Here is a 14,887-nt window from a genome sequence, read left to right as displayed (position 1 = left end):
GAAAGAGATTTTTTTAATCTGTCTTATTCTTCAATTTGCCTATGGATGATTTTATTATTTTTCCCCACAGAAGTAATATTCTGCTTTTCTTCTCAATATCAAGGTCATCATCCCACCACAGATGAAATCTCTAGGAGCTTCCCTAGAGAAAATTCACCAGCTGTTCCAGAAGCTTAAACTCTCCAGCCTCAGCCAGTCCTTCTCTTCCACTGCTCCATCTGACCTTGGAGAAAGTTTAGGACCAAACCCCACAGTTGTAGATTCAGATGAGCAAGATGACTTATCCAGTAATAGCTGTGGATATTCAACAGGTATTAGCTACCAGAGCAGCTCCAGAGAAGAAGTCATGGGCAAGCAGGACATCTTGGGAGCTGGAAGCTCCTCCTTGGAAGATGTACTGGATTCAGTGATACCAGAGCCAGAATTTTGTTATGAGGCTGAGAGTCCAGATGAAGCTGCTCTCGTGCATGCTGCTGGGGCCTACAACTTTACCCTGGTATCCAGAACCCCAGATCAAGTGACTGTGCGTCTGCCCCAGGGGACACTTCTCACTTTTGACCTCCTCTACACCCTGGGTTTTGACTCCGTGAGGAAGAGGATGTCAGTGATTGTAAGGCATCCCTTGACTAATGAGATCATTGTCTACACCAAGGGAGCTGACTCAATCATAATGGATCTGCTGGAAGACCCTGCCAAAGGTAAATTAATTATTGATATAAACTAATGAACTGATATTAATTATTGATGGGTCATCAATATTAAATTATAATATTAACATCATGTTAAATAGCATTAATATTATTATTAAATATTATTAATATTAAATTACTGGAATAATTATTATTAATATTAAGGAACTGGAAGACCAAAAGAAGCCTACTTGATTAAGGATAAAAATGAACCACAAACAACAAATAATAGAGATAGTATAAGGATTATTCTCAATTTATGAGAAAACTGATATGAAACACACTGAGTATGATAACATAACAAGTATCAGAATAAGTATTTGAACTTAGTGTTCTTTCTATCACTTCTCTGCCAGGAGGCAGAGATTACTATGATTTTGTAGGAACAAAAAGGACTTTAAAAGTCATGAAATTTAATCCCTTTGTTTGGGGCCCAAATTTAGCAAATTGATAAAGGTCTCACAGTTAACAAAAGAGCCAGAATCTTGGTTTCCTAATTATGAGCACATAATATGATGCTGCCTGGGTTCTATTCCCCACCCAGAAAACCTTTGTGTTTTTCCCTTCCTTGCACCTTAATATCCTCACCAATAAAATGGAAATAATCCCTTTCGAATTTCTTCCTTCAAAAAGATTTGCATCAACTCTCTTGAAACCAACAAAGTACTTCAAAGTCCCTTGATATCAGACTCTAATGTGAGACAGCATTAATTATGATGCAGCCACCGTCTTTATTACTAACAGGAAGTAATCAGCTATGACACTGATTTTCTCCTAGGATAGCAGATTCCAAACAACATTTAGAATTATTGAGGCAGCCCTATTTTCCTTTGCAGAGTCAACTGTGGCTCAGGGACAGATGCTAAGCATGAAAGAGGAGTGAATATTAATTCTTAATCTTTTGCTTAAGACAATTGGCTTCCACATCAGAGGCTCAGCATTCAGGAGAGGTAAAGACCTAAGAGGACACTTACTAGGACATACTGCTAGTTCAAAGATGTGACAGTTTCCAGAAAGCAGGAAGTTGATGGAATTCTTCAGTTGGAAAGGTTTGCAATGATCCTCACAAAGTCTGAATTATGGAAGTGAGAAATTTCCCAAAATTTTCAGTTGACCATATATTGGGAATTTCTGTTTGATAGCAAAAGATCCTGTTGCAGAGAAAAAACTGAGAAAAATCCAGGCCAAGACTCAGAAACATCTTGACTGGTATGCAAAAGATGGGCTACGTACACTCTGCATCGCCAAGAAGGTAAGAAGAATATTTCTGCTCATTGGTTTTATTCTATTACTAAGACAACATAAAGCTAAAGGACTTTGATGTACCTTCAGCTCTTTATTTGGGATGCTCAAAGAGAGCTGAGGCACTGATTGACTATTCAATCCTTGGAAATCCCTCTTCCCTCTGCTTACTTAGATCCTGTCTGTCCTTTAAGACCTAGATTAAGTCCCAAGACCTAGGTCTTTGATTTCTATATCCTCCACAGTGCTCAGCACTGTGTTGAGGATACAATAAGCACTCAAAATATACTTATTGATTAAACTGAGTAAATAATTGGTGTAGTGCTCAACTTATAGAAAGTCATTTTTACATTTAGATACTTCAAAAGACAATCTATGAAGATGGATGAGTCTGTTTAAGAATCATCTTTGGTAATCTGCTCACAGATTAGATACCTTACTTCTTCAGTTCTTGGGACCAGTATTAATTAACCAATCATTTAAAGTTCTTTGCTCTGTGCCAGAGGTTGGAGCAACAAAGACAAATTAGACAGTGTCTCTGCCCTTTATGGAGTTTATGATCCAAACAGGAAGGGAAGATGGGACAGAGGGAGGGAGAATGGGAGTGGGGGGGAAGGGAGGAGCGAGCGGAGAGAGAGAAAGACAGAGAGGGAAAGAGGAAGAGAGACAGGAAGGGGAGAGGTAGAGGGGGAGAGGAAAGAAGAAGGGGAGAAGAATAAAATAATTAATCCACAAGGCTGAATGTCTTCTTGTTCACTCATGTATCAATCATGTCTGATTCTTTGTGACCTCATTTGAGATTTTCTTGGCAAAGATTCTAAAATGTTTGCCATTTCCTTCTTCAACTCACTTTTCAGATGAGATAACTGAGGGAAACCGGGTTCAGTGGCTTGTCCAGGATCACACAAACAAGTCTGAGACCAGATTTGAACTCAGGAAAATGAGTCTTCTGACCACATCCAGCACTGTGTCCACCCTACCATCTAGCAAGTGCCAAATAAGAGGCAAAAAGTTAGATAGTTATTCTGAAGAGGAAGAGGTCATATCCCACTGGGAGGAGAGGCTATCTGGTGGAATAAAATTAATAGTTAACAAATGTTTATTAAATTCTTTCTACAGTCAAGAGACTGTGCTAAGTGGTAGGAATACAAAAATAGGAATAAATAGTACTCTGAGGAGCTTACATTCTAATGGGGAAGACAACTTGCAAACAGCTATGTACATTTATATAGAGGGTAAATTGGAAATTACCTCAGAGAGGACATTAGCAACAGAAGAAATTAGGAAAGTACTCTTGAAGGTGTTAGGATGTGAAAGTCAAGGAAGCCTTCATCTGACTTTGCAGTGAAGCTTAAACGTGAGCATGAGAGAATTTAGTACACAAGACCAGTCCAGTTTAGAGTCTGTTAAACTGAAGTTTGGAAACAACTTTTCTTATTTGTCCTATAGGTGTTAAAAGAAGAAGACTTTCAGAGGTGGGTCAATTTCCGTCATGAGGCTGAAGCATCCCTTGACAACCAAGATGAGCTACTAATGCAGACAGCCCAACATCTAGAGACTCAACTCACCTTACTGGGTAACTAAAAATAAGTCATTATCAGATGAGAAAAAAGAAATATTGTCGTTATAAAGAAAGTTCTTGGCTCTGATAGCGACAAGACTTTAAATAGATATAAATTGAAAACTCATCCCCGGGAGACCTTTGCAAATCTTTGGCACAAATGAAATACCTCAAATACCAATCCAAATTCTGTTCATTTTGCTTTCTGAGGAATTCCCTCTGGGAATATTATATAACTTGTGTAGCCAGGCAAACTTGGATCCTGTCCACCTCTTCCTCAAAGCTCAGTCTATTTCCTATCTTGGACTGAGTCTCTATGGACTCATAGAATAATAGAAAGTTAGCACTAGAAAAGATATAAGAAAATAGAATGCTAGAGCTGGAAGAGACTATAGAACCTTAAAGATCATAGCTGGGAGACACCTTCAAACAATGATGCTGGAGCTGGAAGTGACTTTAAAACATAAAATATCAAAGCTGGTCTGAAGAAGTCATGTCCTCTAACTGCCTTATTTCATATACAAAGAACCTGAAGTCCAAAGAAATTGATTTTCCTCAATGTTCTTAGGTAGTGATTATTCATTCAAGAAGCATTTTTAACTGTTTACTATGTGCCAGGCACTGTGCTAGCAAAAAAGAGATTAAAGACAGCCCTTGTCCTCAAGGAACTTACAATCTATTGAGAAAGACAATGTATAAACAAATGTATTTAAAGCAAGCTATATACAGGATGATTAGGAAATAACTAGCAGAAGGAAGGCACTAGAAATAAGAGAGGTTGGGAAAGACTTTTGGAAGAGGTAGGATTGTTGGAACTTAACAGAAATGAGAGAGGCCAGTGACAAAGTCAGGACTAAAATCCCAGTTTTCAGACTGCCATTACATCAAGAAACAAAGGGAAGTCAATAAAACACAAGGGCAAGTGTTTTAGTTCTTTAGGACCCAAAGTTTCTTCAGCATTTCTTTAATATATGTCTCTAGCACTAAGTAGAGTGTTAAAGATAGGTTAGAGTAGAAATCACACCGGCTCTAGGAATCAGTTAATAAGCATTTATTAAATGCCAATTATGTACCAAGCACTCTTAGGAAATAGAGACAAAAGACAAAAATGAAATCATTCCTGCTTTCCAAAAACTTCCATTTTTTTCAGATGCAGAATAGAGTTCTAAATTGTCTAAAAGACTTGAGAGAGATTCAGCCAGGAGCTTTATGATTAAATTATATGATCTTAACTTTTTCAGATCTGAGTTTTTTTTTCCTTTATCAATTAGGGGAAACTGTAAATATCCCACCTTAACTCATGATGCATGGTTGGAATCAGGTTAAAAAAAAAGCTTGCTTTAAAAAAAAATCACCTTGAGATTATAAAATTATTGTAGGATTTATCAAACAAAGTTGGAGGAGGGAGTGAAATCAATGAACCTCTGAATAACGCACAGTTGCCCAGAGAGTGTATGTGCAAAGATTTTTCTGATTGTCTCACTGACAAGGTCTCAAAGTTATAACAACAAGCCACTTAACAATTCTGGATGAGTACCTCACTTCTGTATTCATAAAACTAAAATGCTTTTATCTTATGCTTTATCACAGTCCATTGCCATTCCATCTCTTGCCTGCCTTGCAGCAAGAAAACTGGTTCTTTATCCTTCTGTTAACCCCATCGTTCTTTCTCAGGCCATCAACTTTACATTGGCTGCATTCTCCTTCTTTCCCAATCTTGACCCCTTGATAAAATATTTAGTTATACCAAGTCTTCACCTTGAGTTCCTTACCTCTTATCTTATCTAACTCTGCAAAGCCTCAGCCTTGGATTTTTTTCCATTATCTACTGTCTTTCATTCTACTCATATGTTTCTGAAAGAAGCTGAAGAAAATCATAAAGTTGTACTGAGTCCACCACAAATGTGTGTTACATCATCTATACTGGGTCCTCACCACAGCAAGGCAATCCTCTTATATGCCCCCCTAATTGATTCTATCCCATTTACACAGTAACTCTCCCAAACCTTTTAAACCTTCTTCAATCTCCCTACCATCTCAGCTAAGAACTTTACAAAACAATGAAGGCTATTCACAGAGTTTCTTCTCTCTTCCTCCTTATCTACCACTCTGATGCCTTCTGCCACTTTCTCCTTCTTTATTCTTATTTTACAAGAAGAGGCAGCCCTTTTCCTTGCCAAAGCAAAACCCTTCTATGTGTATAATTGATCCCATCTCATCCCAAACCACCTCCTCCAACAGATGGTCCCTCTCTCATACTCATTCTCTCACTTCAAAATCTCCCTGTCTATGGCTGCTTCCTGCCTACTAATATATGCATACTTTCCCTATCCTTGGCAAAAGCCTCACTCAATCCATTTATCCCAAGTGTCCCTTATTTTCCCTCCTTTCTGTGGCATATTTTTTTCTCAGTATCCTTTGCTAGATCTTCAGCCATGTCATACCCACTAATCAATAACAATAGATATTTCCTAATCTTTTATACCTTCCATACTATTTCACTTGGTGACCTGACTGGTTTCATGAATTCTACTATCTCTGTTGATGATTCTCAGATTTTTTTTTGTTCAGCCCTAAACACTCTCCTGACTACCACATTCACATTTCCATTTGTCTATTGGACTTCTCGATCTACATGTCTTATAAACATCTTGAACTTATCACATTAAAAAAAAAAAAACTGAAGTCATTATCTTTTATACAAAAAAAGTCCTCCACTCTTGCTATTTTCTTTATTACTTTTGAGGGTACTATCTTCCTCCCAATCACCCAGGCTCACAATCTGTGTCCTCTTTGACTTTTCACTCTCCCTGCTCCATTTCTAATCAGTTACCAAATCCTGTTGATTTTGACCTTCATAATATCTCTTATTTATGTTCCCTTTTTTCCATGGACACAGCAACCACCTTGGTGTAGACGGGCCTCATACCTGGACTTTTACAAATATCTTACTGATTGGTCTCCTTAAATCAGACTCCATTCAGCTGTCAAATTTTCTTCCTAAAGCACAGATCTAAGCATGTAACCTTCTGTTTAATCAACTCCAGTGCCTCCCTGTTGCCTCCAAGATCAATTATAAAAACCTCTGTTTGGTATTTAAAGCCCTTATTAATCTAGACCTTTGCTAACTTCAGTCTATTTACACCACTAACCCTCCATGTTTTCTGAAACCTAGTGACATTGGCCCTTTATCTTATTCACATTTAATTTGCAGACTCTGATCATTTTCACAGGCTATTTCATTGACACCTGGAACTTTTGCCTTCTTCCTCTCAAAGTCTCAGCTATAGTCCCACTTTCTATAAGGTAAAATTTCTTAAACTGAAGGTGGCAACTTCACATAACTAAATGTGAGGGTGATGAAATTATCTTTTATTAAATTTGTATACTTATTTTATATTCCTATATACCAGGATCACATAAAACTTTATCAGGTGAAAAAAGAATCTCATGAGTAGAAAAAGTTTTAAGAGAAACCTTTCCTAGACCTCCCTCCAAAATTATTGCCAACTTAAAACTTTTTAAACACCATGTTTGTATGTAGTTGTCTGACTTGTCTCCTCCATTCGACTTTGAATTCCTTGATAACAGGCTTTTTAAAAACTTTATTTCTATCTCCAGTGCTTAACACAGTGCTTCACATATAGTAGGCATTTAATAAATGCTTTTTGACTTGACTTAATGGTGCCAGATTTAGAGGTTGCTTTGACAGCACTTCAAGAACTTCAGCTATGCAGAAACAATAAAGCTTAGCACCTAATTAGCAAGAATAAAAATTAATTAAAATAAAAAGCTAGCAGATGGCATATTGGCATGAATGCTTTCCCCTGCCCTGTCTTGAAGAAACCTCCCCAGAAGCAAACTTTTTTTCTTGTTTAGTCCCCCATCCCTCCAATGAGGGGACTTATTATACTATTTGCCCTGGGCACAACACTTTCTACTTATGACTCTGCTCTGGTGACCTCTTTCATAGCCCCAGACCTTATACACCTTTCAATAACATTTCCTAATTTTTCAAAATTGGTCTCTGCAATAGCTCAGAAGGGATGTTTTCTAGGCCTTTAGTGTGAAGACCTCATAAACTAGGACTGAAGAAGGGATAATATAGCTTGTCAGAACTTGTCAATTTATCTAGCTGTGAAAGATCTTTCAGTCTCCCTGGCGAAAAAGTTTCATTTTCTTCCTCACACAAATAAATGTTCTTTCCCCTTTCCTCCATCTACTTCCTACTTTAATCTATATCATCTTCAAAGTCTCACTCCTTCTGTCTGATCCCTGGAGGAAAAAATGAGGCAGGAACCATAATTTTTCACATGGTTGTTTACTTTTGCATTTGGATTGGCTATCTAAAGTATACACATTTCCTCAAAGAAATTTTTTTTTTCCTCCCTCAGGGTAGCTGGAAGACAACTGAGGCTAAGAAGAGATTTCTACTTGTCACTGACTCTCTCTCTCTCCATTAAATAGCCGTACTCTAAAACTACATTTTTGTGTTATTATTGCATTCGTGAAAGATCTTGTAATAGGAAATTATCCATACAGCATGCTCCTAGCATCACTCCTTTGCCAATGAGATGTCATTTTGGATTATTAAAAAGAATAAAATACTCTGCCTGGGCAATAAGTGAAATTAGTAGCCAAGACTTTGGTTTAAAAAAAAAAAAAGCCTCAATTCAAATGCAGATTTTGTTTGTTGAATCATTTAGCCACTGTTCAGTATTCTGTTGTATATTCACTTAGGATTGAAGCTTAGCTTAAGATAATACCAAAAAATAAGGAATCTCCCAGCCTAATTAGTATCCTCTTTTCAGCCACATTATCCACAACTTAAATGCAGCAGCAGTTCTGCTTTAGGTCTTCAATTTGAGAGGGCCAACAGGATTTCAACAGGATAATTATGCCTAAAGAATTAAATCCTTGGCTTTCTTCCCCAATAGGTGACCCAGCTTGTCTCTTTTCTTCCTCAGGAGCAACTGGGATTGAAGATCGACTACAAGAGGGTGTGCCAGATACCATTTCTGCTTTGAGAGAAGCAGGGATCCGAATCTGGGTCTTGACAGGAGACAAGCAGGAAACAGCTGTCAATATCGCACATTCCTGTAAACTCTTGGACCAGACAGATACTGTTTATACCATTAATACAGAAAGTCAGGTGCGTTCAGACCAGAACTTGGCTTCCAAGTCCATAGTCCACCTTAGGAAAAAGGAGAGTAGGCAGCTTGGTGGGATTTGAGAAACAGTAAGAAGGATGCTCCCTAACTCCCAAATATCTTAGAAAAGAATTTTTTAAGTGAAAAAAGTCTTTAAAACATAGAATGTCAGAACTTGAAAGGGCCTTAAAGAACAGAATATCAAGGTCAGAAGGGGCCTTAGAATAAAGAATGTCAAAGATGAAAAGAACTAGAAGAGCCTTAGAAGAGAACATTGAGTTCAAGACCTACTGTTTTGTAGATGGAGTCATCACAGCCTAGAAATATGAAATGACCTTCTCAAAGTCATTAACACATCTACTTTGTGGTATAAATCAGAGTATAATTCCTGAATCCCTCACTTAATGATCTTTCCATTATACATTCTCCAACATCCTTCCTCTTTGATCCCGAAATGCCCAAGTTACTAAAAACCATGAACTAAAGCACTTAAGACCCTTGTTAGAATATAAATATAGATAGATAAATGATAGATAGATAGATAGATAGATAACTTGCTTTGGCAGCACACATACTAAACTAAATATATGAGGAGGAAAACACTCAATTGTTTATCTCCTATTAACTCATTTCAGATTATCTTCTAAAATTAGTTCCAGGAGAGACAGGACTTGGGAAACTAGAATCCAGAACACATAAGTTTTGTTGGAAAAGGGAAAATAAAATGAGATAAAATACTGAATAAAAAAAAAAATGGTCCTGGGTGATTAGGCTACAGCAAGAAGACATTGGCACCTGGAAAATAATAAAGTAGAAAAAGCTTTGAATTGGAAGTCAAAGGACCTGCGTTTGACCTTGAGCTTTTAGTTTTTTCTGTTTGTGTGATTTCAAGCAATTTAACTTCTTGGGACTCTGCTTTCCTCAGAAATCTGTAAAATTCCTCAGAAAATGAACTGGACAGATGCCAAGTTTCCTTACCTCTATGAAACTATAAGAAAATGCCCAAAGGCAAAAATAATAATAATAAAAATAAAAAACTAAAAAGGTTGGGTGCTGGGTACTAGAAATAAAAAAGTATCACTTCACAAGTGGGCCATGTGCTAGACCATGGATATGTTCTATTTGGTTTTCATTCTACCAACAAACTGCTGAATAACAAGCAAGCACAGATAATTTTCCATAAGAAAAAGGTCTAAGCCCCTTCCCTACACACTCATGGAATAGTCATTTGTATTCCCATCAGATGCATAGATTAGTATATGATTAGATTAAACCACAATGAAGTTTCAAAATGAAAATAATCTCAGAAAATCTTTGATTTTAATATTATGCTTATGAAAGAAAGTAATTTGCAGCTTGCTTAAATACTTCATCCTATAATAGTGTTGATGTTTGCCTTCTCTGCTTGAAATGGAAATTTCATTTGCAATGATAATTTCCCTCCAGGTGATACCTGGAGGAGGAAGAGAACATCTTTAAAAGTATGAGTCAACCTTACAAAAAAAAAAAAAAGAAGAAGAAGAAGAAGAAGAAGAAAAGAAATGGAGAGCTTGTGTCAGGTCTGTTAAACCAAAGATATTTTTCCAGTGAATGTGGAATCCTGATTAGTCTTTCTCACAAGTAATTTGTCATCGAGCCTACCTACATTCAATTCAGTCATAGATAATCTTTTGAAATCATCCTGTAGTTTCCAAGGTTGCTCCTGTCCTCTGAAAAATAATAATAGTAATAATAACAGTAATAGTAATAGGTATATCTTAAAAGTATATAGTGCTTTAAGATTTGTTCTGCATGTAGTATCTTGGTTGATTCTCATAATAACTCCATGAGGTAGGTGATGTTATTGATGTACCCATCTTACAGATGGGAAAACTGAGATCAAAAAAGGCTAGTGACTTACCCATAGTCACATTATAAGCATTTGAGGCACTATTCAAATTCAGATCTACCTGACTACATTTATCATTCATTCAATGAAGGAAAGCACTATACTTGACACTGAAGGAAACAAAGATAAACAATTTAATATTATATATGACAACAGTGATCCTGGAAACTGAAAACCTGAATCTGAATTAGTTCTTCACCAAGCACTTATTAATCACTTCCTATGTTCCAGGCACTATGCTAAGCAAAGAAAGAAGACAAAGAAAAATGAAAAAAATAACAGTCCTTTATCTCAAGGAGCTCACAGTCTAATGGGAAGATGACATTCAAATAGCTGTGTATAAATATGATATATAAGAGACAATCATTGGAAGATAATGATACTGGGAAATGTCTAAATGCAGGTGAAAATGGGAAAAGCCTGATGGTAGCATTTAAGTTGAGCTGTGAAGGAAATCTGCCTCTAAGGAGTGTTGCAGTGGATCGAATGCCAGGCCAGGAGTCAGGAAGACTCCTCTCCCTGAGTTCAAATCCAGCCTCAGCGATTTAATCTGGGCAAGTCAATTAACCCTGGATGCCTCAGTTTCCTCACATGTAAACGAACGGGGGAAGGAAATGGCAAACCACTCCAGTATCTGTCAAAAAAAAAAAAAAAAAGTGAGACACAACAGAAGAAATTCAGAGAAAATAGACATCAGACCCAAGTCAGAAAAATGAGAGACACCTACTACAAATGCAGGAAGTCAGGATATATTATGTGTGAGAAACAGCACATGGCCAGTGAAGTTCCTATTCAATTAGAGGTAATAATGTAAATGTATAAAAGCAAACAGAAAATATACTCAAAGTAAATATAGGTTCCTTTGGGGCATCCAAAAGAGAGAAGGACTTACACTGGACTCCTGTTTTGTCTCCAAGACTCACAGTGAGCTTTGAGGAGTAACGGTCTTGACACACCAAGGATGATGCTATGAACTCTTTGGTGAGTCATCGAAAATCAGAAAATAAAAGCTGTTTCAAATGTCTCCTACCCATGATCCATTAAACACTGTTACAGCCCACACACATGCCTTGCATGGGGTGACAACAAAAATGAGAGATGAGAAGTGAATCATTTGTATTCCAAAATATTGACAGTGAGACTGAAGGAATGCTAAAATTTCTGGGTCATGCTGATAAGTTATTTTAATAATATTGAGCAATCACAACATGTGGATGCCTCTCTTTGCTCTTGTAGGGAAATAACTGAAAAATTAAAAGGCACCATCCCTGCCTTTAAAGTGTTTTGAATCAAGTCAACAACTGTAAGGTATATTATTACCTGTACATCCATAAGCAGAGAGGTATAATGGATTAAGGGCCAACCTTGGAATTAGCAAGACCTGCATTCAAATCTAACAAATACTGGCTTGTATAACCTCTCAGTAACCTAGTCAAATCTCTAAAACTATAATTTACAAGTGAATTGTAAGCTGCTACTCTGCATCCATAGAATATATTTCCATACCAATGAAAATACCAGGTCTGAAACCACATAAAAATATTCTACTGACCCCCTCTGTAAACTTGAAAAAGCTACTTTCTTTCTCTAGCTTTCAATGTCTTCCTTATATAAAATGAGAGATTGGATCGGAAGATCTCTAAGTACCCTTTGAAATCTAATATTCTGTGGTTCCTTGATAACAGGAGACCCATTCCTATTAAAATTTGTTCAGTGGGAAACAATTCAATCAACAGATTTCATGGGGAATGATGGGTTCATGAGGCACTAAAGAAAGTATTTTGCCATATACTTCTCAGGATGGGATCAAATTATGATACCTTGCAGAATTGTGAGTCTCCAGATACATATAATATTGGATTTAATTATCATAAAAATAAATATGTAATTTATAATACAAATTAAACAAGGGACAAAATAAACTATCTGAATCTATAATGTATCTAGACCTTATTTCCCTGAAAAAGGGAACAGCGAGGTGGCAGAATAGATAGAGCACCAATCTGACAGTCAGGAAGATCTGAATTCAAATTCAACCTCAGACATGTGATATTTACTAGCTGTATGATCCTAGGCAAGTCAGTTAACCCCAATTGCTTTGTCAAAAAAAAAGAAATGTCACATTTATAATCAACTAAGCCTTCTAATTTTTAGGGTTCAACATAAAGAAATTTTTTCTTACCTTCTCTCCTTTTGGACTATTTGTATTTTTTCATATTCATGTCATTCCCAGACCTAACTAAAATGACTGAAAGATGATGAAGTATTTCTCAGTGTATCAATAGTTTCTCAGTGCTGATATGCAGGATAGACCAATGGAAAAGATTTAGCAATCTGATACTTGGGCTAGAGTGCTGGAGTTAAGTCTTACTAGCTGTATGTGACCATGGACAAGGTGCTTAGTTATTCTTTGAGGTTTTCTTTAACTCCATCAATTGCAAGATGGGGTTAATGATACCTCTAGTGGGTAATTCACAAAATTGTTATGAAAAACCAATGATATCATTCATATAAAGTGTATTGCAAACTTTGAAGTTCTATATAAATAACACCATTGTGTGATACAAAGGTTTGATATGATACTAAACTGAGAGCTAGCTGACCTGACTTCTAATTACTACTCTATCATACACTTAAAGAATTCTTTTCCTGTTTCCTTTCAATTGGTGTAGACACTAATAACTATCCCATCTATATCACAAGGTTGTCATGAGAATCAAATGTGGATTTGCCAGCATTTTGAAAAGCCCTACACAAATAGAATGAAAGGAATAAAGGCAGGAAGGGGGCAAGGAAGGAAAGATCAAAGAAAGGAAAGAAGGGAGGAAGGGCAGAGGAAGGCATTTATCAAGTATTTACTACATTTTAGGCTATGCTAAGTATTGGGGATGCAAATAGAAAAGACAATCCCTGATCTCATGGAGTTTACATTCTAATAGGAAAGACATCTATACATTTCAACAACTGAAAGTCTGATGGTAAGGACCCATGGTCTTAGGGTACAGCAGCAAAATAGTAGTAATGTATCCTCTTCAGTATAATAAAGATAGCATGCATTTATTATTAGGTGGTAAAATTTATTATTGCTGTTATTGCTACTATTTCTGGCTTGTTTTATCCCAGGATCAATCTTCACCTTAAAGAGCTAGTTCCTGCTTTAGTCATATTCTCCTGAGTTCTACTGCAGCACAGGATTTTGGTTCCACTGAAGCATCCTAGATGCTATTTCAAATGCCACAGTGAGGAATGAAGGTGGTAAGATTTCAAAATCTTGAACTATGTTCTCCTATGATTCCTTTTCTAGGAAACCTGTGAATCTATCCTTGATTGTACTTTAGAAGAGGTGAAGAGATGTTATGACACAAGAAAAGCAGAACACAAGTTTTGGGGCATCTGTCTTCCTCCTCAGGCACCATCTTCCACCATAGAAGCTGCAGGTCCAAACATTGGGCTAGTGATTGATGGAAAGACTTTAAATATCATTTTCCAAGGGAATCTGGAGAAGAAGTTTCTGGAGTTGACCAAATATTGCCACTCAATCTTATGCTGTCGATCTACTCCACTCCAGAAGAGCATGGTAGTCAAGCTGGTGCGGGACAAGTTGAAAGTAATGACTCTATCCATAGGTAATTCCCATATCAAGGAATGTGAATGATGAGATACAGCTGGCCAGGCTGGGGTCAGGACCAGAAAGAAATGTGGCAGGTGTTTTGGGGATCAGTAGAATAGAGCAGTTAGATGGAGCAGTGGTTAGTGCACGAAGGTTTATGTTCATGAGTTCAAATCTAGGCTCAGATACTTCCTAGCTGTGTGATCCCAGGCAAATCTCTTTACCCTGTTTGCCTCAGTTTCCTTCTCTGTATAATGATCTGGAGAAGGAAATGCTAAACCATTCTAGTATGTTTGCCAAGAAAACTCACAAAGTGAAAAACAACTGAAATTACTGAAAAGCAACAAGGATAGAGGCAATCATAATAGGACCAGAGATCAGAAACAAGTTGTGGCTTGTCAGTTGAGACCAAGAAGTCTGTGATTTATTATCATTAAAAAATTTGATGTTCTAAGAAACTAGTCAGTAAATTAGAACCAAGTAACCAAGTTTCAGGGTTAAAGTAAACAAAGATCAGGAATCTAGAAGTGAAGATAAAGCAGAGAGAGACCATCAATAGCAGAGGCACAAAAGAGAGCCTGATCTTCCAGCAGGCTCTTCCCTCTGGTTTAGTAACTTATACAAAAAAACAAATGCTTAAATATATGTTGTTTTTATTCCATTTGATTTCCCATTGAGTATAAGTAGTCCTAGGATAGAAAATATCTTCTAAAACTAATTAATGTACTGGAACACAATGGAAAGCTG

General features: G+C 36.9%; 1 protein-coding gene across 1 annotated transcript in view; it reads left to right on the top strand.

The window, feature by feature from the left end:
* ATP10B (ATPase phospholipid transporting 10B (putative)) overlaps positions 1–14,887 on the top strand; it is a 313,742-nt gene that overhangs the window by 263,611 nt on the left and 35,244 nt on the right. The window contains exons 14-18 of the mRNA XM_051978841.1: positions 104–698; positions 1,832–1,941; positions 3,381–3,507; positions 8,460–8,644; positions 13,835–14,156. Of these exons, the coding sequence (XP_051834801.1) occupies positions 104–698; positions 1,832–1,941; positions 3,381–3,507; positions 8,460–8,644; positions 13,835–14,156 (1,339 nt within the window). The remainder of the gene's footprint in view (positions 1–103; positions 699–1,831; positions 1,942–3,380; positions 3,508–8,459; positions 8,645–13,834; positions 14,157–14,887) is intronic.

The sequence above is a fragment of the Antechinus flavipes genome, chromosome 2, assembly GCF_016432865.1.
Source record: "Antechinus flavipes isolate AdamAnt ecotype Samford, QLD, Australia chromosome 2, AdamAnt_v2, whole genome shotgun sequence".
In the NCBI taxonomy this organism is placed as follows: Eukaryota; Metazoa; Chordata; class Mammalia; order Dasyuromorphia; family Dasyuridae; genus Antechinus; species Antechinus flavipes.
The sequence above is the reverse complement of the archived record's forward strand: the minus strand, read 5'-3'. Positions and strand labels throughout refer to the sequence as shown.